General features: G+C 56.3%; 1 protein-coding gene across 1 annotated transcript; it reads left to right on the forward strand.

Annotated features, from left to right (window-relative positions):
- The first annotated feature begins 3,728 nt into the window (after nt 1-3,728).
- Nucleotides 3,729-25,038, forward strand: RTKN (rhotekin). Its single transcript, XM_056855544.1, has 12 exons — nt 3,729-3,802; nt 8,010-8,209; nt 11,796-11,857; nt 13,711-13,764; nt 14,588-14,705; nt 16,484-16,711; nt 16,796-16,890; nt 18,988-19,094; nt 21,165-21,290; nt 22,516-22,681; nt 23,096-23,200; nt 24,650-25,038. Exons 1-12 carry the CDS (start codon nt 3,731-3,733, stop codon nt 25,036-25,038), a joined length of 1,722 nt encoding a protein of 573 aa, XP_056711522.1. The 5' UTR covers nt 3,729-3,730.

Raw genomic sequence — 25,038 nt, forward strand, 5'->3', positions numbered from 1 at the left:
CCCCTCCCCTTTTCAACAGAGACATGGGGGGCCACCTGAGGGAGGTGCTGGGGCTTGCTGAAAGAAGGACCCATTCGATCCCAGGCAGGAATCTCCAGAAAGGCCCTTCTCTTTGGGAGGCCCTGGGGAGCCACTCCTGGGGAGGGCAGGGCATTGTGGAGCTCAGTAGACCCGCTCGGGGAAGCCAGCTGTGTGTGTTTGCTGTGCAGATGCCCACCCCTCCCCCTGGCCAAGTCTGTGGGAAGAGGCGAGGCGGTGCGGCTGGGCGTGTTGGGGTCCTGCGCTGGCACGTCTCTGCCTGTTTGTTTCTCAAGCCCTTGGTGGGTGGGGAGGCAGGGAGGCATTAGCTTCCGGCTTCTTGGGAAAGAGAGACCTTGCAGAACACGCTAACCGGATCCTTGAGCACCATACCGGGGGCTGGATAGGATGTATCAGGCTGGGTGGCCCCTGGGCCGCCAGAGGAGCCGAAGCACCATGCCGGGCAGGCAGGGCTGAGCCTTCGCCAGGGAGCAGGAAGTTCTCAGAGGGTTCTTGGCTGCCCTTCGGCCTGGTCCAGCCTCTTGGAACTCTGCTAAGGAGAGATGGCTGTGTTCTCTTGGCTGCGGTGCTCCATCGCTGTCTGCAGAGAATGATATTGGCCTGCCTTGAAGGGATGTGGTGGGGACCATCCCTTTGGACGCTTGAAAGGATGGTGTTCAGTTTTGGGCTCCGCAATTTAAAAAAGATGTAGACAAGCTGGAACGTGTCCAGAGGAGGGCAACAAAGATGGCGAGGGGTCTGGAGACCAAGTCCTATGAGGAAAGGTCAAAGGAGCTGGGTATGTTTAGCCTGGAGAAGACTGAGGGGATAGATAACCATGTTCAAGTACTTGAAGGGCTGTCATATAGAGGATGGTGCCGAGTTGTTTTCTGTTGCCCCAGAAGGTCATACCAGAAACAAGGGGTTGAAATTAAATCAGAAGAGTTTCTGTCTAGACATTAGGAAGAATTTTCTAACAGTCAGAGCGGTTCCCCAGTGGAACAGGCTTCCTTGGAAGGTGGTGAGCTCTCCTTCCCTGGAGGTTTTTAAGCAGAGGTTAGATGGCCATCTGTCAGCAATGCTGCGTCTATGACCTTAGGCAGTTCATGAGAGGGAGGGCATCTTGGCCATCTTCTGGGCATGGAGTAGGGGTCACTGGGTGTGTGTGTGTGGGGGGGTAGTTGTGAATTTCTTGCATTGTGCAGGGGGTTGGACTAGATGACCCTGGTGGCCCCTTCCAACTCTATGATTCTATGATTCTAAATGTACTGTGAATTCAAGTCATGATTGTCCTCCCCCCCCCCCACTAATCTATGTCAGGAGGGGGGACCTGAGTGAACACCTTCCCCCGCAGAGATTTGTTCTGATCTCTTCTCTACTTGCTCCTGACCTGGCAGCCGTGAGCCTCGGTAAACCCTGCCCCCGCCAGCTCCGGTAGGGCTGTAGCACACGAACCTGTTTGAGGGGCCCCGGCTCACCTTGGAAGGAAGACCTCTGAGCAGTCCTGCTGGCGCAGACGGAGGCGGGCCGGCCTCTTCAGCCTCCTGCTTCCAGGCAGATGCCACGGGGGGGGGAACTGAGCACATGGGGCCCACTGGCCACAGGCCTTCCCTGCTGACTGCTCCCCAAAGCGTCTGCTTCTCAGATGCATTCTGTCTCTGGGCCTGGAGGCCGGCCCCATACGGCTGTCATGGCTAACAGCCAGCCCTAGATTTATCCCTTACCTTTGTCCAACCCTCTAGCATTTAAATGAAACTGCAACACAGCAAAATGCCTTTAAGCATGTGCAGAGGGGCAGGCAGACGTGTGGGTTGCTTGTGTGGGCAGAGCGGAGAGGTGGCAGCGATCATACGTGGTGCTAGCAGTGGGAGCGTTTTGTGCATGCTCAGCTTGGGATCGGAGGTGAAACGGGGGGGTGGCAGGCCGGTGTGTGCTGGTGGCAACTGGGGGCACTGACTAGCACCAGAGTGGCCCAGTGGATGGGGCTAGTTCGCACAGGTCCATTAGATTGCTTGGCTCTGCTGGTTTGGCCACGCTGGCACGTGCATTGTGGCGAGGCAGCTCAGGAGCTGCCAGCTGGTTAGTATGGGGCACAGAGCCTGGTCTTCCAGTCTTTTGCATAGCCTTGAATGTGTTCTGGGTTTGGTGGGTTGGGACATGATTCAGCCAAGGGCCTTATTGGCACCGAGAAGAAAAGTTGGTTTTTACATGCCGACTTTCTCTACCACTTAAGGAAGAAACAAACCTGTTTACAATCACCTTCCCTTCCTCTCCCCACAACAGACACCCTGTGAGGTAGGTGGGGCTGAGAGAGCTCTAGGAGAGCTGTGACTAGCCCAAGGTCATCCAGCTGGCTTCTTGTAGAGGAATGGGGAAACCAACCCGGTTCACCAGATTAGTGTCTGCCGCTCATGTGGAGGAGTGGGGAATTGAACCCGGTTCTCCAGATTACAGTCCACCGCTCCAAACCTCCGCTCTTAACCACTGCACCATGCTGGCTGTCAGCTTGCCTTGGCCACTGGGCAAGGAGGCTGGCAAAGCCTATGGCCCAAGACATTCTGGTTGCTACCTGTGGGTCTGGAAGCCAGTTTGTGGCATGAGTGACGCCAGTTCAATTCCTCACTCCTCCTTGAAACTTCCTGGGCAAGCTGAGACCTCCCTCACAGGACTGTCGTTAGTCAGGAATAGAGCCCAGCGACTTGCCCTGCAGGGCTCCTTGGAGAACAGTGGGGGCAGGCCCAGAAAGGGCGGGCAGGCTGGGTCTGGGAGTGCCGGTGGGTGCCGTCTCCTGGGGTTCCCAGGGCTGCCTCTGGGATCTTCTCCGGGGCAGGGCTGGCTTCTCATGCCCGCCCGCCCTTGGGGCCTGGGGGGCTGGCAGCGCTGCTTTCTCCACAGCCCTGCCAGTGGGAGCGGTCAGAGGCCTCTGCCGGCGTGGAGGGGGCGGCCCTTGTAAGAGGAGCCGGGGCTGGAATGCTGGGGGGGGGGCTGGATTTCCTGTCTATAGGGGAAGGGGGAAGCGTATGGCGGGGGGGGGCACAGGGGACCAAGGCGGCCGTCAGCAGCAGCAGCAGCAGCAGGGTGCAGAGGCAGGGTAAGGCCGAGGCGGGCACCGGGGGTGTTGAGGGGGGCAGGACCGGTGGTCCGCCCTGGGCTTTGGCGAGGCAGCCGTGCATGAGGCGGCTGGCATCCAGCAGGGGGCAGCACCTGCCAGGCCCAGCACCCGGATGGTGGTGGTGGGGGGCGGCTGGCAGGACCGTGGCGTTGGCCCCTGAGGCTGGCCGGTGGCCACGGCCCTTGCAGGAAAGGCCAGGGGCCGGGCCTGGGGCAGGGGGCTCCCTCCCTCTTGGCTGGCCCCAGTCTGAGGGGAGAGGGGGGCCTGGGCGCTCTGCCCTCCCCAGCAGCCAGCCAGCCCTGCCCTGCCCAGCCCTGCCCTGCCCTTTGGCGCACAGTGGCTGCTTGTTCCCTGGGCTGGCTGGAAAGAAAGGGCCTTTTCTCTCCACAGCGGGCCCGGGGGTGCGGAATCTGCTGACGGAGGGGCCGAGGCAGGCAGCTGGGCCGCCCCCCCATCCTCCCTCCCTGCCTCCCTCCCTGCTGTGTTGGCGGGCCGGAGCCCTCTTCTCCCGTTGGCTGCAGGCACGGCCCGTGGCTGGCATGGGGCTGCACGGGTAGACCCTTCCCCATGGAGGCCTCGGCCAGGGAGCGCGCCGGCGACATGCAGGACAAACTGCGCATCCTGGAAGACCTGAACATGCTGTACATCCGCCAGATCGCCCTCAGCCTGGAGGTAACGCCGCCGCCGCCGCGGGTCCAGCGAGGGCACTCAGAGGAGGCCCCCTCCCGCCCGCCCCCCGAAGCAGCTGCGGTGTCCTGGGTGCTGGCCCCCAAATCCCAAGCGCCTGGGGAATGGTGTTGTCTCTGGGATGGGATCGCCTTGGCGGGCTGCGCGCAGGGCCCGGGTGGCACAGGTCCCCCTGCGCCTGAGAGCGGAGGGCTCGGGGAGACCCCCTCGTGCGGCCGGGAATTCCCTTTGCTTGCTCTCCCCTGCCTTTTGGCTTGACACTGTGCAGCTGCGAGGTGCCCGGCCGGTCCTCCAGCCCCCAGGGGCGGGGCGTGGGTGGTTCACGCGGAGTCCCTCTGAATCCCCTCCTATCTGTCCTGCAGTTTTACCCCGCCTTCCTCCGAGCCTCGTCATGGACTGTTCTCCCTTTCTGGATGTAGCCTCACGACCACCCTGTGAGGCAGGTTAGGCTGGCCCAAGGGCACCCAGCAAGCAGCCGTGGCAGAGCGGGGATTCGAACCTGGGTCTCCAGCATTTTCACCTTGACGCTTCCCTCTGCCTCTCCTGCTGTTCTCTGTGCTGGGTGTTCGAGGGGTCTAGCGTTCTGAGCTTTGGGTCTCCTCGGTGTAGATACCTCCACAGCCATGGTGCTGCCTTTGGACACCTCTCCAAGACCTCGCCTAGAGTACTGTGTTCAGTTTTGGGCTCCACAATTTAAGAAGGATGTAGACAAGCTGGAACGTGTCCAGAGGAGGGCAACAAAGATGGCGAGGGGTCTGGAGACCAAGTCCTATGAGGAAAGGTCGAAGGAGCTCTGGGTATGTTTAGCCTGAAGAGAAGACCGAGAGGGGATATGATAACCATGTTCAAGTACTTGAAGGGCAGTCGTATAGAGGAGGGTGCCGAGTTGTTTTCTGTTGCCCCAGAAGGTTGGACCAGAATCAGCGGGTTGAAATTAAATCCAAAGAGTTTCCATCTAGAGATTAGGAAGAATTTTCTAGCTGTTAAGAGTGGTTCCTCAGTGGAACAGGCTTCCTCGGGAGGTGGTGAGCTCTCCTTCCCTGGAGGTTTTTAAGCAGAGGTTGGATGGCCATCTGTCAGCAATGCTGATTCTATGACCTTAGGCAGATGATGAGAGGGAGGGCATCTTCTTCTGGGCAGGGAGCAGGGGTCACTGGGTGTGTGTGGGAGGAGGTCGTTGTGAATTTCCTGCATTGTGCAGGGGGTTGGACTAGATGACCCTGGTGGTCCCTTCCAACTCTATGGTTCTATGATTCTCTGCATGAACTGGGCTGGTGGCATTTGGGGTTTTTTCCAAATATTCAGGATGAGTCCCTGGCTGGGGATACAGAAGGGTGCTCTTGGCACAGCTTCCTTGCCTGTTCTGAAAGGCAGCCGCTGCTGGAGGCGTGGGCCTCCGTGCCAGAGATGCTCTCCGGGTTTGGCATGCAGCGCTGGTGTGGGGGTTCCGTGCCACGGCAAATGGAGGTCTCCCTTCCCCAAAGGGCTTGGGGGCCAGACTGACTGGGGCTGTGGTGTGGGTAGGCAGGCTGGGATACGCCCCTCCCTGCCCCTGCCACGATCACACCGGATGTTTTGCCCTGACAGGCCTGGGGGGCAGGCCTGGGGCAGCTGTGGGAGCGGCAGTGAGGCTCGCTTTGGGGCAGCAAGGGGGCCCATGGCAGTGGGGGAAGAGGGACAGCCAGTGGTCCCTTGACGTGTCTGGGGGAGGGGTCTTCTTCCTCCAATCAACTGGCACCCCAGGGGGTGACTTGGCTGTGAAGGACTAGCACTTCACACGTGCTCAGAGGAACTCTAGCACGGATATTGAAAGGAAGCCTCAATACTGGGCTGAAATTATGCAGGAGGGGGCTTGGCCTGGGAGGGGCCGAGCTGCTTAGCGGATCAGGTAGCCGGTGCTGCAGGAGAGCTTGAGACCCTGCGGAGCTGCTGCCTGTGGGAAGGGACCACCCGGGGGAGCCCGAGGGCTGCTCGGCCTCTGCCAGGACCCCCCACCCCACCCTCCCAACCCGATTAAGGCGGAGGCAGCGGCAGCATCTCGGCTGTAATCTCCTGGCAACGGCAAATGCCACAAGCTGATTAGTGTGTGTGTGTGTGTATGGGAGGGGAGATAAATGCACCGCCTTCTCGGACTCTTCTCCCCCCAGCCCCAAAAGCTGAGCTCTGCTGAGCACCCACTGCCTGGTTCCTGAGGGAGGGAGGCAGGAGAGGGCTGCCCCCCAGCCCCGAGCTGCCACAGCCTCCCAGACCCGGGGTCCAGCCACAGCCTCCTTAGCTTCAGCAACACAGAGATTGGTGGGAACCACCGTCGTTGTCTTCCCCCCCCCCCACTCCCACACGGAGTGCCTCCGAATGAGGGGCTCAAGAAGGCGGGAGGGGGAAGAAGCCTGCCCGCCCGGCTGGGGTTAAGGGCCACCAGGTGCCCCCACCCTCTCCAGAGAGAAGTGGCAGCTGCTGGCCAGCTGTCGTCCCCCCCAACCCCCCCCACCGCCCACCGCCGCTGTATTTCTAGCCAGCGGGTGATGTCAGTGTTTCCTCAGCTGCCGCCTCCCGCGGTCCCGAGCAGCCCCCTAGGCCCCGCCAGCCCGTTTTTGCTGCCCCCTCCCCCTCTCTGCTCCTCGGCCAGGGCCTAGGGGGCAGCGCCAGCAGCATGGAGAACGGACGGTTGGCCAAGGTGAGTGCCGGGGGCAGCGGGGAGGGAAGAGGGGCTGGCAGTAGGAGCAGACACCCACCGTGGGGCCTCCGAGCAGAGCAGACCAGCGCCCCAAGGGGCCCCTGTGCCCAAATGGGGGGCTGAAAGGCTGCAGGGCCTGGACCCCCCCTGCCCAGAGACGGGCATCTCTCTCCCCCCCCCCCGTTTCACTCCTCTTTGATGCCAGGCAGTGAAGGAATCCTGCGCACGGCAATGTTCATGCCAAGGAGGGGCTCTCTTCTGTATCCATGGCAGAGCACCCCCCCTCCCCAAGTGTCAGGGGCAAATAATGGGCAGGGGGAACTTGGCCTGGGCAAAGCTTTATGGGCCAGTAAGCACTGGAGAGACCCTGACCAGCCCAGAGAAGAACATGGTCTCCTCCCCCCCGCCCCGGCACTGCAGTGCGAAGAGGGGGGGGCTGTCACAGCTGGCCCCTCTGCCCTGCCTCTGCCTCCCAGGTTGGCCTGTGGTCAGGGACAGGGAAAGGCACTCTACACATGTTTGTTTGCCTTACAACGGCACATATTTTGAGAGCAGGCCTAAGCTTGAAGGGGGGCACAGCTGCCTTGGGCAGCGTCTGTGAGGGCCAGACAATAACTGGCCTTTTATGTCTCCCCCCCCCAACCTAGCTCTGGCTCACTGTGCCCTCTCACGCACAGTCTGCCCTGTGGTATTTGTAGTTTAAATGCTGGATATGCCCCCCCCAATCTGCACGCGCACACACACACAAGTATCAGTGCCTGTGGGTGGGCGAAGCTGAGGTTCTGGCTCCGTTGGCAGCTGTGGCTAAAGAAGGGGGGTCTCCCCCAAGGATTTCCGATGATCCCCTCCATCGCCTAGCAAAATAGGGCTCAGGGTTTTTTCTCTCCCCCCCAATTCTTATTAATAATTGTTGCTGCCCCCTGGTGACGTCTCTTGGGCATTGATCAGCTGTTTGGAAGGGGCAGGGGAATGGGATGGAAATGGAAGAGATCCCAGCATCTGAGCAAGTCACTTGTGGTGACTTGGTGGACAGGGGAGAGGAATGCACTCTGTACATGCTCAGACACAAGTTGGTTGGTTGAATTAATGGCTGCTTTGCACCTGAGCCCTGGCCCTGAAAGCAGACTGGTTTGTAAGCCCTAGCAGGCTTCTGGGGTGGGGTGGGGGAGCTTCGCCAGCGGCGGAATGGGGGTTTCTCCTTTATGTCAACGAACCCCCTGGAATGTGCCTCACTCCCCCCCCCCCGGTGCCTTGTGTCCTCCTGATCCACCTTCCCCATGTCCTGCAGCTCTGTGCCGGCCTTGGTGTTTGCAGATACATCCAAAGGGCAGGGGGCTGCAGAAAAAGGCTTTCCTGGTTGCTGTTGGCTTCTTTATGTGGTTCATGTGCTTGGGGGGGGCTGCAGCTGTGGAGCCCTGTCTCAGCTGCATTCTTAGACCCCCCCCCAGGTCAATCGACCGCATTGCCGGTCTCCCTGCCTCCCAGAGACTCCAGCGGGCTGCTTCTGCTCCCCCACAGGGCACGGACATCCAGAAGAAGATCGACCATGAGATCCGCATGCGCGAGGGGGCCTGCAAGCTGCTGGCGGCTTGCACCCAGCGCGAACAGGCCCTGGAGGTCACCAAGAGCTTGCTGGTCTGCAACAGCCGCATCCTGGCCTACATGGCCGAGCTGCAGCGCATGAAGGAAGCCCAGGTCATGCAGCACATGGCCCGGCGGTGAGTGCATGTGTGCGGGGGGGAGGGGCATGTAGCTGCTGGCAAGTGGGACGTGGGAAAGGGGGAACGCCGGAAGAGCCTTGCTGTGTCTGGCCAGGCTGCTTTCTCCCAGCGGCCAACCAGTTAGCCCAGGAAGGCCAAGGGCTTCCTTTAGGTTACCCCCAGCAAGGGCATTCGAAGGTGGACTGCCTCTGGAAATGGAAGTTCCCTTCAGTCACGGCTAGTGGCCGTTGATGGGCCTCTCCTCCCGGAATCTGTCCAAGCCCCTTTCCAAGTTGTGGATGTTCATGACTCTCTACATCCACTGGAAGTTAATTCCACAATATAATTGTTTAGAAAATGTATATGCTGCTTCTCTGGAGATCTCCTGGAATTGGCTCACAGAAAAAAAAATACAGAAAAACCAAAGAATAACATGGAATTATGTTTCATATGAAATTATGTATAAACCAGTCCATAAGGTACAGTTACATTATGAAAAACAAATGCTGGATCAACCAACTGGGGCTTTCCACGAGTCGCATGCGCAAGCATATCAAAGAGACAGACAACCAAACGCTCTCAGAGATTACAGTATCCGACGGACGCATTTTCTAACCCATACAAATCCAGTCAATCTGTTCATTCAAACTGTATGGCACGAAAGTATTCAGCATAAAAATCCAGAATGCTTCTTTTTTCCGTAAAGATTTTCAGTGACCCAGAATCTCAACTCCTTTTTGTGTGATTCAAGCTTCTGTGGTCACACAGGCATATATTTCACAGCCGCCACATTAGACAGAAGAAACAGCAGGCTCTGCTGGTTAAACACTTCTGGCCCTCGAAGCGCTGTGCTGCTCACCCCCAGTTCCAGATCATTTATGAACAAATTCAGTGGGACCGGCCCCAATACCCATCCTTGTGGGACCCCGCTGCTTACTTTCCCTCCATTCCGACTTTTTGCCTCCTGCCGTTTAACCAATTTTTCATCTGTTAAATTTTTATTGTTTTTAAAACTATAAATTCTTCATAATTTTAACAACAATGTAAAAATAATATCACAATCACAATTACATTAATTGTTCTTGATTACCATTAAACATAAAAAATAAATTGACTTCCCCATCACCTCCATCTACCTCTTAATAAAGTGTTATTATCCTTCGTTAACATATTCTGATCCTAGTATTAATCTCATTCTAAAGTTTCATGTTATATAAAATTTTACATTCTGGATCAGAGTAAAAAGTAAACTTCAATTTTTCCCAGATCTTATACATTATCACAATGATTCCTTCAATTCTCCCCTTTTCCCTAGTTTCTCCAACTCCACCAGTTCTAACATTTAAATGATTTAATCCCTTTATTCTGAAACCTTTGTCCCTTTCCATTTGGCTGCATAAAATTGCAGCCAGTATAACATAAATGTAATCATATTAAACAACATCCTCTCCAATATTTTAGGGATATTTCCTGTTTAATTGATCTTATTTTAGTGTAAATCATATCCCAGATCCATATCACAAGTCCGCCTCTTATAAAAAAAAAAAAGGAGAAAAAACCAATATCCTTAGTACATTCCAACATTTTCCTTAAAGTACCAATTTTTCATCTGTTAAGAGGGCCTGTCCTCTACTGGGTCACTGTTGTTGCACATCACTGTCATCTACAGGCTTGTTCACTTTCTCCAAGAACTCCCTAAGGTTAGTGAGGCGGGACTCCCCCGGGAGAAAGCCAGGCTGATCCTCCCTCAGCAGGCTTTGTCCCTCCGCGTGCCTGATCGTCCTGTCTTTGAGGACAGCTTCTGCCAATTGCCCTGGGGCAGAGGTTGGGCCGGCCGGCCTGTAATTTCCTGGTTCTCGGGGGGGGGGGGGCTTTTTACACCGGGGGTTTGCTACTTTCCGCTCTACCTGGCCTCTGGTGGTATGGCTTTAAATAGCTGCCAAGCGTCCTGGACAGATCTGACTCCCTTCATTCTCCTTTTTAACTTCCTACTGGCTAGTCCCCTCATTCTGTTAAGTTCCCTCTTTGACAATGGACGTGATTGTTTTGCACTTCAGGGGCCACTTTCCGCTGATATGAGCGGCTAAGCTCAATAGTAGCTTTAGGGTGCTGTTCCCAATTGGGGGGTGGGGGTGGGGGTGGCAGCAGCAACATCTCACACCGGGTCTGAAGACTTGCTCAGAACCAAGTCCAGGATCACTGCCCCTCTGGCTGGCTCTGGGACCAGCTGTTCCCCTGGACGGTATCCAGAGCCCTAGTTTAAACAGCGTGACTGAAGCCCAGATTTGCCCACAATTCAGTGCCAGGGTCGTTGAAGTTGCCCATGATTGCAACGTTTTGTGCTTCAGCCACCTCCCTTGTTTCTCTCTCCATCTCGAGGCCCCCCTCAGGGTTCTGGTCAGGAGGGAGTCCTTTGCAAGGCTGCCAAGCAGAAACTCTGGCATCAGTTCAGACAATAAATCCCAGAGGGGTCCAGAGAGCACTGAGCGGGTGGGAGGTGGGGGGAGGCTTAGGAGAAGCTAGTGAAATTAGGGAGGGGGTGCAGACACAATCCAGAAGGCCAAGGGGCAGCTTGGTTTGTAGGGGCTGAGAATAATAGAGGTAAAACTTTGTTTCCTGAGGGGTTGGAGGGAGGCAGCGTACCAGAAGTAAGCCACGGGATTGGCTTGAGTGGGGGACGAAGGACGAAGGCTTGAGGCGGGCAGGAGGAGTGAGGGGCTTTCAGAGCAGAAGGGAAGAGCCAGAGCCCGAAAGGAAAAGGCCTCTTTGAGCATAGGCTCCTTTAGTTACAGGTTGAAATCACTTGGAGGCCCTTCCTGCTAGGCTGTACTGAGATGTCTTGGAATAATTGCCATGTAGCGGACCGTGCCTGACTCCGGGTCATCTCTCCGGTCTTGTCCTTTTATGCCAAAGGCCGAAGAGGCTGGCTTTGAGTGGGGGTCCCCCGCTGAACATTCCATCAGGCAGCGGTGGCCTCTTCCTGACGGTTCTCCTAGCCACCCTCCCCTCTTCCCTTTTGCACGTGGTCCCTCCAGCTGCCTCCTGAGTCTCCTGGCCAACAGCTCTTTCGCGAAGGTTGGCAGAACAATGGGCAAGAGGCAGCTGCCGGGGCGATTTCAGTGTTAGATTTGTGCAGTTGTTCATTGTTTTCTTTTAAATTTTGAAAGCTACCTTGGGTGGGAAAGTGTGGTAGAAATCCCTTTAAACAAGAGAACATCCTGTATCAGCATCAAAAGCTGACGTGACCAGATGGGTCCTCTCTAAAAAATTAAGTGAAACCATTTTGACAAATGTGCATGATATAATTGGAAAGGCAGATTCCAGCATAATACGATTTAACTTCTGAGTCCAAAGTGTGCAGAAGCAGGCCACCGTGGCTCTGAACAAACTTCACCCTGATTTTAGCTGCCAAATGCTGCAGAGAAGGCCCTTCTGTCCCTCCTAACCCTTTGCTGTCAAAGTTTGCCCGCAAAAGATCATTTTGACTCCTAAAGCTCAGCCAGCGAGGGGCACAGCAAGCGGTGTGCTTGGGTGGTGGAGGAGTCTCCAGGTAGAGGACATTTTTCACCAGTGCAACTGATGGGGCTCTCTTTCTGTCTCCCAGTCCTTCGGATGCTGGTCCCACAGACGACCGCTTGCCCTGTCGGGGCAGAGTCTGCATCTCGGGTAAGGAGCTGGGGACCCACTCCAGACGCTGCATTCAGGCCCCCCTTTTCAGACCTGGGCTGTGGGAGGCTTGTGACAAACAGGCCCATTCTCGCAACTCCAGTGCCAAACGTTTCCCCTAAAACTCAGCCCAGCTTTCCCCTTCCCAGTCAGACTGCACTGAAGTATTTATTGCAATCTCAGTACATGTTTTGTGGGGAAGACAGCAATGAGCAGCCCGATGGCCCCTACTCCCTGGCCTTTTGGGAGTACTTTGACAGCATCCGCACGCTTGGCCTAAAGATCAGGGATCTGATACTGGTGATACATTTCGGTCTCCCAAATTCCCACTATTTCTGTTGGGCTTTCTGCTGCTCGTCAATTTGGATTCCATGTATTGATGTGCAGAGCGAACCAGGGAGGTTGGTTGAGCGATTTGCCCCATTCGGTCATTGAACTTGGCAGCTAAGTGTGGCTTTGAACCTGCATCAACCCTGTTGGGTACCGAGGGCTGCCTATCAATAAACACAGAAGCGAGGCTAGAGACCCCCCCCATTAGTCTTCCCCCCCATTGTTCCTCAGTCCCTCGGCATTAATGTAGCGTAACATTGACTCCACAACCGTGAGCTCAGAGTGGGATTCTCCCCCCCACGCACCCCCCCCACACACACACACCGCTAAGGTTGCAAATTCAGAATAAAACCTGCTTGCATCAGCAATGGTGTTTGCTTTTAATTGCTTGTTTGGTGGTTATTCAGGATGGCTCCCCCCATACAGCGTGGGTTGGTGTTTTGCAGAGAGGATTCCCGCAGCAGCCTCTGTGTCCTCACAGCCAGGTTGCTGCGGGCACTTCTGTAGGCGGCCAAGGGCTGAACCTGAGGTTGTGGCCCAGGGAGGGGTTGTTGCTGGGATCCCAGACAGCTCTGGCCCAGCCTCTGCATCTGTGCAGGCCTAACCGACCCCAAGGAAGAGCTGTGCTCTTTGGCGGCTTCTTCTGGATCCAAACTGCTCTAGCACCCAGATTTTGTTACAACAAGGAAAATCAGGGTTTTCAAACAGGGGCAGATAATAGAAAATGCTAATTTATTCTGCTGTAACAAAATCTGGGTGCAATTTGGATGCAGAAGAAGCCGTCAGAGAGCAGAGCCCTTACTCTGTATTAGTGTTTTTTAACGGGCAGAATGAGACGGACTGACTCCATCAAGGGAGCCACGGCCCTCAGTCTGCAAGGCTGTTCACAAGAGGATGCTTTGGAGGTCATTAATCCATGGGGTTTTCATGAGTCGGAAGTGACCTGGTGACACAACACAAACAACGCAGGCAGAATGAGAACAATTCTGAGACATTTTACTGTCTAAAGACTGGCAGCAAGACCAGCATGCCCGAGGGTGAGCTGGGTGAGCCCCCAGGAACTGGTCAGGAGATTTCTGAGGCTTCCCTAGCGGCTCACTTGAGAGAGAGAGACGGTCACTGTCAGTTTTATGTTCCTGGCAGATTACATCATTTATATTAATGACAGACCCCATGGAAAGTTGTTGGGAGAGAGAGATCCTGTCTCCAGCGAGCTGGTTTGAAGTATATTTAAAATATGTATCCTGGCTTTGGCTTCTTGCTTGGGTTCTCCCAAGGGGTCTCTGTAGAAAATAAATCTTTAGAGTTAACACTGAATGGTAGAGTGGATCTAGTTCACACATCTGAACCAGCCCCGGGGGTTCAGTCTGGGGTGGGTGTGTTTGGAATGTGATCAGAGGGAACCCGCATGCTTGGGGGGGGAAGGGGGGGGAAGGCAAAGGCCTCACCTTCCATTGTTTGTTGGGCGTTGTTGGCCAAGTGCATGGGGGGGGGGCAGTTTCTCAGTCTCGCCCTCTCTTCAGATATCCGGATCCCTCTGATGTGGAAGGACACAGAGTATTTCAAAAACAAGGGTGGTAAGTGCTTCTCAGTGGTTCTCCCTGACGTGGTGTCTTTTCACTGTAGATCTCCTCTTCCCATATGCCACTTGTTTTCTGTACAACATTCAGAGTGTGTGTTGGGGTAGGCTTTTGAGCACGGGGGGGGGGCACTGTTTTGCAGGGTCATTGACAGAGTTTGGCACAAACTCAGGGGAGAGGAGAGGGGGGATGGAACAGGGCACAGGTTTGCAGTGGAAGCTGCAGTTCTGCACAGCGCTGACTGGCTAGTGCCGGCAGTGTCAGGGGATGCATCTTGCCCATCCATGAAGCAGTTTTGTAACTCTCAGGAAAAAAAGGTGGGAAAATTGTAATTATATTGTTCTTCATATTGTAATTACATTGTTCAAAGTATTTAGTGTAAATTATCACAGCAATAACATTTAAATATATAAATGTGCATGTGGCAATTTAAAAGGAATAAAATATCCACATCCCACCTGAAGCCTCAAGAGGGGGAAGTGTGAGGCTTGGGGGGGTCAACTGGTGTTCAGCTCTTGTCGATGTTGCAGAGCTGGGAGAGTGGTGGGTTCCCTTTGCCAGAGGAAAATCCAGGCTGGCTCCTGCTTTCAAATGCCTGTGCCCACCTCCACCCACCCTCGGCACACAGGATCCGAGCCCTTCTGGCAGGAACACGGTCCCTTCTGTCTGCTTTGTCCCCTGATTCCCTCCCCCCACCAGAGCTCCTTTGCACCACCGATGTAAGCGGCTGTAACCTTTCTGGCTCTCCGGGGCAAAGGCCCCTGTGAGCTGAAGCGCTGGCGGGCAGATGCCCAGTGACCTGTCCCTCTTTCCTCGGCAGATCTGCACCGCTGTGCCATCTTTTGCTTGCTGCAGATTGGCACAGAAATCTATGACACCGAGATGGTTCTGGTCGACCGGACACTGACAGACATCTGTTTTGAGAGCGCCGTCCTCTTGTGAGTCCCTCCCTCCCAGCCCCTCCGTGCAGGAAGTCTCCTCGAGAGGCAGGGCCACAGCTTTGGTGCCCAGAGTACCAAAGGGCTTCTCTTGGGCTGCCACCCACCCAGCCTCAGAAATCAAGGGCACCCAAAGCAGGGATGCAGAGGATGACGGTGGCGGGCAGGTGGTTTCGTAAGGCACTAAAGGGGTCCTTCAGGTGTGTTGGTCCCAGACCATAAAAGGCTTTGAAGGCCAAGACTAGCTCCTTGAATTGTGCCTGGAAACAAATCAGGAGCCAGTGCAGGTGGGCCAAGACTGGAGCAAGATGGTCCCTACGGCCCACTCCAGTCAGCATCCTGGCTGCAGCATTCTGTACCCAGTGAAGTTTACAAGCACTTTTCAAGAGCAGCCCCATGTACAGCACATTGTAGTAATCTAATCTAGGTGTCAGCAGGAAATGCATCAAAGTGGTCATAGAAACTTAGAGCTGGAAGGGACCTCAAGGGTCATCTAGTCCAACCCCCCTGCACAACACAAGAAATTCACACCTACCTCCCCCCCAGTGACCCCTGCTCTGTGCCCAGAAGAAGGCAAAAAACCTCCTGACCCTAAGGTGGCAATCAATTGGCATTACCCTGGACATGCAAGAAAGGGCCACAAGAGCCGAACCCTGATGCAACCTTTCCTGCCCTCCCTCTCATGATCTCCCTAAGGTCAGAGACTCAGCATTGCTGACAGATGGCCATCTAGCCTCTGCTTAAAAACCTCCAGGGAAGGAGAGTCCACCTCCTCCTGAGGAAGCCTGTTCCACTGAGGAACCGCTCTAACAGTCAGGAAGTTCTTCCTAATATTTAGTGGAAAACTATTTGGGTTTAATTTCAACCCGCTGGTCAGATCTTTCCTGCCCAGGAAAGGCCGCAGCTGGCTAATCAGTCGAAGCTGCTGAAAGGCAGTCCTGGCCACGGCTGCCTCTCGCTTCTCCAGCCATCGGCCGGGGTCCCAGAACATCCCCCTGTAGACCTGTTCCTTCAAGGGGGGGCCCATCCCAACCAGAATGGGCGACGCCTAAAAAACCCCATCAGTCCTTCTGCTCACCAGTGGCCATTTCCTCCTTGCTGGGATTAAGCATCAGTTTATGAGCTGACATCCACCCCAAAACTGCCTCCAGCCACGGGATCCCACAGCCTCCCTGGAAGCGCAAGATAGAGCTGAGTGTCACCCACAGCCTGCCCCAAATCTCTGGACAGCCTCACGCAGCAGCTTCATGTAGCTCTTGAAGAGCCTGGCGGTCAGACAGGACCTTGGGGGGCTCCCTAGGACAAAGGCCCCGGAGCCCACCAGCAGCATTCACCCAGCGCCACCGGCTGAGACCTCCTCACCAGGTAGGACTGGAAGCGCTGCCGGTTGATGCCTTCCAGTCCCAGCTCTGAAAGGTGATCCAGGTGGACACTGTGGTTGGTGGCATCAAAAGCCGCTGAGATGTCCAAGAGGGTCAATGGAGTGGCACGGCCTCTGTCCGTCTCCTGGCACCCGAGGCTGTTTCCCTCCCAAACTCAGGCCTGCAGTCAGGCTGGGAAGGATCCAGATGGTTCACTTCCCCCAGGAAACCTTGATGCTTGCCGGGGGTGGGTGGGGGCTGCAACTGGTCTGGAGGCTTGTTTACCCCCCTCGGTCCCTCTGGAGGCACCCAAGTCCAAAACAAAGGCAACCCCTTCCAGTTCAGTTCTGAGCAAGGCAGGTTTTCATGCTGAAGACTGACCTTTCCTCCATGTCTTTGCTCCCCCCACCCCCACAGCACGGAGGCAGGTCCGGACTTTGAGCTAAAAGTGGAGCTGTACAGCGCAGGCCTGGAGGAGGACTCGGCCCTCGGCAACACCCCAAAGAAACTCGCCAGCCGCCTGAGCAGCTCTTTGGGGCGTTCATCCGGGAAGAGAGTCCGAGCAGCCCTGGACGGGGGTGTTCCCGGCAGCCCCGTGAGCAATGGAGGCAGCAGCCCAGTCCTGCTTCCGGCCCCCAGTGTGGCGTGAGTATCCGGCCTGCTGTTTGCCTCCTTCCGCAGCATGCGTGACCCTTTCCCGACCCGACCCTGCCTCTGTTCTGTTTCCAGAGGCCCCAAGTACCAGCTGCTGGCATGCACCACCCTCCGCCTGGCTGACGTGCAGGACGCCTTCCGGACCCATGACCTTGTCATCACTGGCCACGGTATGCAGGGCAGGGGGGGAATTGGGGGGGGAGCCTTGAACAAGCAAACAAACCCTTTTCCCCCTGCGAGGGAGGCCAACCTGTGTCGCAGTTGCCGTAGCCCCAAGCGAGAGGTGACGATGTGTCTGAAAGCCATCAAGGCCCGCAGGGGGAAAGGGGACCCATCAGTGGCCAAAGTGGAGCCTCCACATCTAGAGGCAGTCAGCCTCTGAATACCACCAGTGCCAGGAGGTAGCATCAGGGCAGGTGTTGCCTCTATGCCCTGTTTGTTTGGCCCTCCAGGACAACTGGTTGGCCACTGCTGTCTGGAGAAGGGTGCCGGACCCCACATGCTGGGTGGACCGTGAGTAGAGGACCAGTCTGGAGTAGTGGTTGCACTGTTAGGCCTGGACAGGAGGGATTGATGTCCAGATCCAGCTGCAAAGCCCATCGGACAACTCACACTTGAAGCTGCCTTCTGCTGAATCAGACCACCCCCCGCCCCCGGGTCCATCAAGGTCAGTCTTGTCTACTCAGACTGGCAGCGGCTCTCCAGCGCGTCTCAGGCAAAGAAAGGTCTTTGAAATCACCTCCCTGCTGGTCCTTTTTAACTGGAGATGCCAGGGATTGAACCTGGGACCTTCTGCATCCTGAGCAGATGCTCTGCCACTGAGACATGGCCCCCTCCCCTTGGGAGAGCTAGTTCTCTCTCAGCCTAACCTACTTTCCAAGGGTTTGTTAGGATAATATGGAGGGGGGAGAACCATATACACCACCCTGAGCTCCTAGGAAGGCGGGCGGGATAAACATGTGATCTGTATGATCTCCAAGCCTCCCACTGCTATTCATTGGCTCGGGGAGACCCACTGAAATGAACAGCGGGGAATGGTCCCTGACTGCCTTTGGCTTCTTTCCCTACAAGTAATTGTAGGGATTAATTTGTTTCTTCGAGACTGTTCTGCATGCCCTCAGCTCAAGGCTTCCTGGGCAGTTATAATTAAAACATTACAGTGATAGAGATAACGTTATATCCAGTAAGAGCATCAAAGATACCAGGGCCAGTAGCTAAATCCACTGAAAACATAAAACTTTGTTTGTTTTCATTTACTGTCCACCTTTTTTGCTGGGACTCAAAGTGGATTACAGTGGATTCTGAAAGAGTCTTGATCCGTCTCGATGGCTGTCTTGCTTTGGTCTAGTGAGCTCAGTCGCATAAGAGCATCCGAAGAGCCCTGCTGGATCAGTCTAGCCAGCCCTCTGGTCCTGCATCCTGCTTCACACAGTGGCCAGACAGGGGCCCTGGAGGGCCAAACAGGGCACAGAAGTCCAGGCCCCACCCCTGCTGTGGCCTCCTTCCGGCACGGGCATTCAGAGGTTGACTGCCTCTGAATTTGGAGGTTCCCATTAGTCGCCGTGGCTAGTGCCCATCGATGGAGGCTCTCCTCCATGAATTTCTTGAACCCACTTTCAAAACTGCCGGCACTCGTGGGTGTTACGACGGCCACTGGCAGTGAATTCCACAGTTTAATTTCTTGTTGAGTAAATAAGTATTTCGTTTTGCCTGTCCTGAACCTGTTGCCCATCAGCTTCATTGGATGCCCCCAAGTTCTAATATTTGGGAGAAGGAGAACATTATTTATCTGTAGAAAAGAGGAAGAATCCAATAGAGCCAGTGTGGTGTAGTGGTTAAGAGCGGTGGTTAGGAGGGGTGGACTCTAATCTGGAGAACCAGGTTTGATTCCCCCATCCTCCACATGAGCGATGGAAACTAATCTGGTGAATCCAGGTTTGATTCCCCACTCCTCCACATGAAGCTAGCTGGGTGACCTTGGGCTAGTCACACTCTCTCAGCCCCACCTACCTCACAGGGTGCCTGTTGTGGGGAGGGGAAGGGAAGGTGATTGTAAGCCGGTTTGATTCTCCCTTAAGTGGTTGAGAAAGTCGGCATATAAAAAACAACTCTTCTTCTTCTCTAAGAAGAAAGCCCCATGTGCCGTCGCCTTCTGGAGTCTGTGCATGCACCTTCTCCCACAGGCCTGCCTGCCTCCCCACCCCACTGCTCAGCTCTGTGTCCAATCTAGAGGGTTGACACCAGCCCCCCTTCCCCTTGTCTTCCAGAGGAGAGCTCCTTCTGGCTGCCCCTGTATGGCAGCGTCTGTTGCCGGCTGGCTGCCCAACCCCACTGCATGGTCCAACAGATGATGAGTGGCTTCCTCAGGGTGCAGGTAAGTGTGGTGAGGGTGCCAGACACAGAGCAATGCCCTCCGCCGCCCACACACAGCCTGCTCCATCCTCAGTGGCTGTCTGGGCTCTAGAAAGCAAGCTGTCTTCCCCTCCCCCCTCCCCCACTTGCTCACCTGCATTTGCTTCTTGGTTGTGGCTGTGGAGAAATGCCCTCCTCCCTAGAATCCACCCCAATAATTAGACTGGTGGTGTCAAACGTAAGGCCCGTGGGCTGGATCCGGCCTCTTGAGAGCTCTGATTGAGCCCTCGAGGCAGCCACCAGTCCCGATCTGGGCTGGCGAGGCATATGGGCCCAGCCTGACCAAGTGACATTTATATGGGCCCAGCCCGACCAAGTGACATTTATCTCATCCACCCCTCAAAACAAATGAGCTCGACACCCCTGAATTAGACCGTTGGGTTCCCCTGTATCCATTTCATAGGAGCCCCTCTGCAAATCTGTAGCTGGCAGAGAGGACGAGGGTGGGGAGTGACGCTTCTGCCCCCCCACCCTCACCCCAGCCCCAGCACAGAGCACTCCAGCCCCTGAGCAAATGGCAGCCGGAGGGAAAAAACTACAGGCTTGCCATCTCTCACCTTGCTAGAATCTCACCCCTCAAGGGAGAGAGCCATAGAGCTGGAGAAAGCCAAATGGCTAGATTATTTCTCTCCCACTTGAGAAGGAAGATCAGAACAACCCCAAGGGGTGAGAGAGAGTTTCGGAGATAGACCCACTTCTGGGTCTATTTTAACCTTTCAATTGTGCTTTTATTGTTTTTTAAGTAGCTGGCTGTTTTTACTGGGAAGTACTGGATGGAGATACGGGGGCTAAGAAGCGTCTTCGCTCTTCACCAGAGAAGTCTGATAGCAAAGCAGAGAGAGAGTTTCAGGGGGCAGAAGAGCTGGACGTGAGTCCAGGAGCATCTTAGAGACCAACCAGACTTTCAGGGTAGTAGGAGCTCTCGTAACTGACCAAGGGAGTTTTGATTCTCGACAGGCTGTGCCCTGAAAACCTTGTTGGTCTCTGAGGTGCTCCTGGACTTGACTCAAGGGCAGAGAGAAGAGATAATAAATTCCCAGGACAGGGAGGAAAAGCCATTCCTCCATCTTATTACCTTGCTGCATCAGGGGAATGCTGTAGACATAGTTTATCTTGATTTCAGTAAGGCTTTTGATAAGGTTCCACATAGTATTTTAGTTGACAAATTGGGAAAATGTGGTTTGGATCCTATTACTGTTAGGTGGATCTGTAACTGGTTGACAGATCACACCCAAAGAGTGCTAGTTAATGGTTCCTCATCCACTTGGAGAGAAGTGACTAGTGGAGTTCCTCAGGGATCTGTGCTGGGCCCTGTGTTGTTCAACATCTTTATAAATGATTTGGATGAAGGAATAGAGGGGATGCTTATTAAATTTGCAGATGATACTAAATTGGGAGGGGTAGCAAATATGGTAGAAGACAGAGCCAGGATACAGGACAAGACAGTCTAGTGGCAAAGGATTGCTGTATCGCAATGATAGCGCCATATTTGGCGATGCATGGATGCAGCTCTGCTCTAGGGTTGGGGGGCGATAGTGGGGCAGGCTAGCCTGAATTGAGCATCTCCCCCGCACCTTCCATTTTTGGCAGGGGCTGTGGTCATCCATAGGTGGCTTGAGAGCCAGCGTGGTGTGGTGGTTAAGAGCAGTGGTTTGGAGTGGTGGACTCTGATCTGGAGAACCTGGTTTGATTCCCCACTCCTCCACATGAGTGGCGGAGGCTAATCTGGTGAACTGGGTTTGTTTCCCCACTCCTTCACATGACACCAGCTGGGTGACCCTGGGCTAGTCACACTCTCTCAGCCCCACCCACCTCACAGGGTGTCTGTTGTGGGGAGGGGAAGGGAAGGCGATTGTAAGCCAGTTTGAGTCTCCCTTAAGTGGTAGAGAAAGTTGGCAAATAAAAACCAACTCTTCTTCTTCTTCTAGTGATACTTTCTGGAAGGAAAGTGAGAAATGTGGGGTGGGCTGGTGGGAGGAAGGGTCCTTGCAGGAGCCGCTGGCTCACCACCTCTCCCGTGCTGTCTCCGCAGCAAGGTGAACAGCCAGGCTGGCTCCGGCTCTTCTGTGTTCTGCACGGCCCCAAACTCCTCTGCTACCACCGCCCCCAAGAGGCTGAAACCCAGGTGGAGCCTGCGTTCACCATCACTGTCAGCAAGGTGCGTGGACGGGTGCGTGGGCGAAGGAGGCAGCCTTCTGCGGAGTCCCCTGAAGCAGAGTGTCTGGAGGCCAGCAGGGCTGGGAGGGGCAGGCTGTATTGTGAGGCAAAGAATGGGCCCCACCTCCCCAAGCCTTCAGACTGTCTTGCTCTCCACGGCGTGTGTGAGCTGTGTGTCCCCTACACACCGTGTGCTTTCAGAGTACTCGGTAGCCAAGTGGAGGCCTCCCATGTGGCAAGCGTGCCTCAGGCCCGTGGCAGACACTCTAGTGAGTCATGTGACAATCTGCTGGCCCAGGGGGTGCTCAAATGCTGGCCTGGCGGAGGGGCTGCCCCTCTACGTCCCCGTGCCAGCTGGTTGCCGCGTCACTTACTCCAGCCAGCTTTACTTGTGGCCTCAGAGGTGTGTTGCTTGTGGGTGGCGGAGAGTGTGTGAAAACAGGGCAGCTGGAAGCAGCTGTGCTCCTGCAAGTGTTTGTTTAATCATTTCTATGCCTCTTTCCTCTTCTATGGAACCTAAAGTGGTGTAGATAAATCTCCAAATTAATATAATCCCCAAATAAGATAACAAGGAAGTTGCAGACATCCTGGGCAGGCCCTCATTTGCTGGGCAGGGGGCCGGAGGCCTTGGGCCAAGAGCTGTTGGGTTCTTGCCAAGGAGCTGGGGCTCCTGGCCCACGCCTGGACTGGCCTTCCCTGCAGGCAGCAAGGAGAGGGAGGCTCTGCCTGTCAGCCCTTGGACCCTCCGACTGCACGGGACAGCCCTGCCCCCCCCAGCTCCTCATCTTCCAGGGGTCTGGTCATTGTCCTCACTGGACCTTTTTTTGGGCGCATTTGGCTTCTCTTTTCAGAGAGGGCACACTCCCTCACACCCACGCATCTGACTTAGTGCCAGCGAGAGTACGCATGTGGCTCTGCCCAGATTTGGCTCAACTTTTAAGCAGGCAAATTGCTCCCCGACTCAGTGTGAAGCTCCATGGTTTGGAGTGGAGCGGCCTCCGTGTGCCATACGGGTGTGTGTGGGGGAGAGGTGATGCGCATTGCTGCTCATGGCCATGGAGAACCACGGGCTATCAGCAGCGTGGCAGTGCCGGCAAGCCCCACCACCACCGGGCCCGTTCCAAAACTGAACGTGCGGAAGGGGGGCCAGCCCAGTCTGCGGCTGGTCTTCCCCACCTTGGCAGCTGTGGGTCATTTCTACCCCTAAGGCCTCTTTGCTCCCTCAGGAGACGCGCATCAGGGCGATGGAGAGGGACCCCAAAGACCGACTGCCGAGCATGTTGGTCACCAACCGCTACGGGGGCGAGGGGGTAACCCACACGCTGCTGGCTGAGAACCGGGCTGAGACGCAGCGCTGGATGGAGGCCTTCTGGCAGCACTTCTACGACCTGAGTGAGTGGGCGGGAGCGCCCCCGGGGACGCCGCGACTGCCATTTGGGAGGAGTTGGGGGCTGGCTTCGCACACTTGACCCTCTTACCCACCAGGAGCTCTTGGGTCCTGCGTCCCCACTGGCTGAGGTGGTATGGACTGGGAGGGCCTGGCCTTCCACGCGTCTCACCTTGAAGCGAGGGGTTGGACTCACTGCTGTCGTGACCCCCCTGCTGCGGTTCGGGCCGAGGCAGCCAGCAGAGAGTCCCTGGAAGCCAAATGCATGGGGTGGGGGTGGAAGGGCTGTTGTGGGTCTTGGGGGGGCCACAAGATGGTAGTCAAGCACCACTGGTCCCACTTGACAGCCCCCCCCAGCAGACATGTGGTCCTTGGATTGTCGGGGTGGGGTCTCGCTAACTCCCTCCCCCTTCCCCCAGGCCAGTGGAAGCACTGCTGCGATGAACTGATGAAGGTGGAGACGCCCTCCCCACGCCGGCCCACTGCCCAGCTGCCCAAGCAGGGCTCTTTGTACCACGAGACAGGTGAGCAGGTGTGGGGAGGGGCTCGATGCCCGAGGGGGAAGGAGCGGGGGCAGGGTTGCCTCCCAAGGACCCAGCCAGGAAAATGCCCGTCCTCTTGGAAAGGAGAGGGGAGATGTGGAGCCTGGCAGGAGGGGGTGGGTGGCAGGGGGCCTGATCCGGCACAGCCGTTCTCTGCCTTGCCGTGCGGAGTGGAGACCTTGGTGGGTGGCAGCATTCAGACGCTTCTTAAATGGAACAGAAGAATTGCCCACGCGGGACTCCTTCCCGGTACAGAAATTAACGGTGGCCGCTTCTGACTCTGGGATCCCATCAGCGCCCTCATTAAGTGTGTATCTTAAGATCCCTCCTAGCCTCTTTTTTTGGGGGGGGGGGACTCTTGGTGCTCCATCCCAGCTCCCACTCTCTGCTGTCCTTAGTGAGGACAGCCAGGCCTTTTACACGGCAGGCAGTCGCTGAGATCAGAAATCAGCTCTCCGTGGCAAAAACGCCCCCATCTTGCCCGGGCAACGGAGGAAGCAACCCTCCCCCCACCCCATGCTGCTCCAGGGACACCCGGACATCCAGCATTTCTCGGAGGACTGTTCTGGGGCGAGGCTTCCTGCCTGCCTAGGGTGGGGGCCGGAAGGTCTCTCTGTTTTCTGCCCCCCCCCTCTTCTGGGGCTCTGTCTCGCTCTTGAGTCTCCACGGGCCCTGCTTCACACCTCTGGCACCTGCCGCCCAGATCTACGTGTCTGTAACTCTGTACTTTCCTCCTGCTTTCTCTCTGCATGTTTCCCTCTGTGTCTCTTTCTCTCTGTCCTGTCCCGTGCCCCCCAGCTCTCCCTGGCCCCGTGGGGCTGCCCTCCGCCTGCGAAGGGCTTCTATTGCAGGACACCGCTGTCTCTGCGGAGATTCGCGCTCTGCTCTCCTCCTATTACAGTGACAGGTGATGTAACTCAGCTGGACGGGAGGCCGGGACTCCACTGGGGAGGGGGGTGTAGGGAGTTGCTTGGATTGGGGGACACTCCAGCTGAGAGGGCAGGAGAGCCGGTTCCATTTGGCCTGTGGGCAGGGGGAGGGAGGCACTCGTTTCAGAACTTCCAGACTGTCCCGTTATGGGGGGGGGTTTCAGTATGAGCTGCCTGTGTGATGTGACTGACCGCAGGGGGGGGGGGGGCTGCAGCCACACAGGGGCTGCTTTCCTGTGGCTGCAGTGGGGTGTGTTTGAGCTCTTATAGCCCCACACCAGCCTTCATAAATGAGACGGGGAGGGCTTTGGGAAGGTTCTTGCACTCTGGCAGCTGTCTGTGGGAAGGGGGCGTTGAGGGTGGGGCAGCCAGCAGGCTCCAAGTGTGGTGGTCGTTGGAGGCCATGTTGGGGCCATGCCCTGCAGGGCTTCCTGCCTCCTCCTGTGCAGCCCCTCCAAGGCACAGGGTGGTAACCCCCCTCCCCAACCTCTCTCCCCACCAGCTATTGAACCAGCGGATGACATCGAGGCTGTGACAGAGATCCTGGTGCGGCGGGGGGTGTCGGGCCTGGGAAGCCCCGTGTGGCTGTCCCTCTTTGAGGGGCCAGGGTCCCCTCCTGCCGTGGCTTCAGACAGCGACAGCAACTCCAGTGCCAGCCCACGCCCGTGGCATCCTCCCTGGGGGCGGCCTCGCACCCTCTCTCTGGACGCCAAGCTCAGCATGCTGAACGGACGCTCGGACCGCCTGCCCCCTCCTCGGTCCCACGACCCCTCGCAGTCCAGCTCCAGCTCCTCCAGCAGTGGCAGCCCCACCCCGGAGCCAACGCGGCCGCCGCGCCCCCAGGCCCACCCGACCTTTGACCCTTGTCTGTGGCTGCAGTCCCAGGTCTGA

Source organism: Euleptes europaea, chromosome 9, assembly GCF_029931775.1.
Source record: "Euleptes europaea isolate rEulEur1 chromosome 9, rEulEur1.hap1, whole genome shotgun sequence".
NCBI classification, from domain to species: Eukaryota; Metazoa; Chordata; class Lepidosauria; order Squamata; family Sphaerodactylidae; genus Euleptes; species Euleptes europaea.

Excerpts from the sequence above, each read along its gene's own strand:
- RTKN (XM_056855544.1), top strand. The coding sequence starts at position 3,731 with ATGCAGGACAAACTGCGCATCCTGGAAGACCTGAACATGCTGTACATC. Across the intron at positions 3,803-8,009 it reads AGATCGCCCTCAGCCTGGAG|GGCACGGACATCCAGAAGAA; the intron begins GTAACGCCGCCG and ends GCTCCCCCACAG. Across the intron at positions 16,712-16,795 it reads CTTCCGGCCCCCAGTGTGGC|AGGCCCCAAGTACCAGCTGC; the intron begins GTGAGTATCCGG and ends TTCTGTTTCCAG.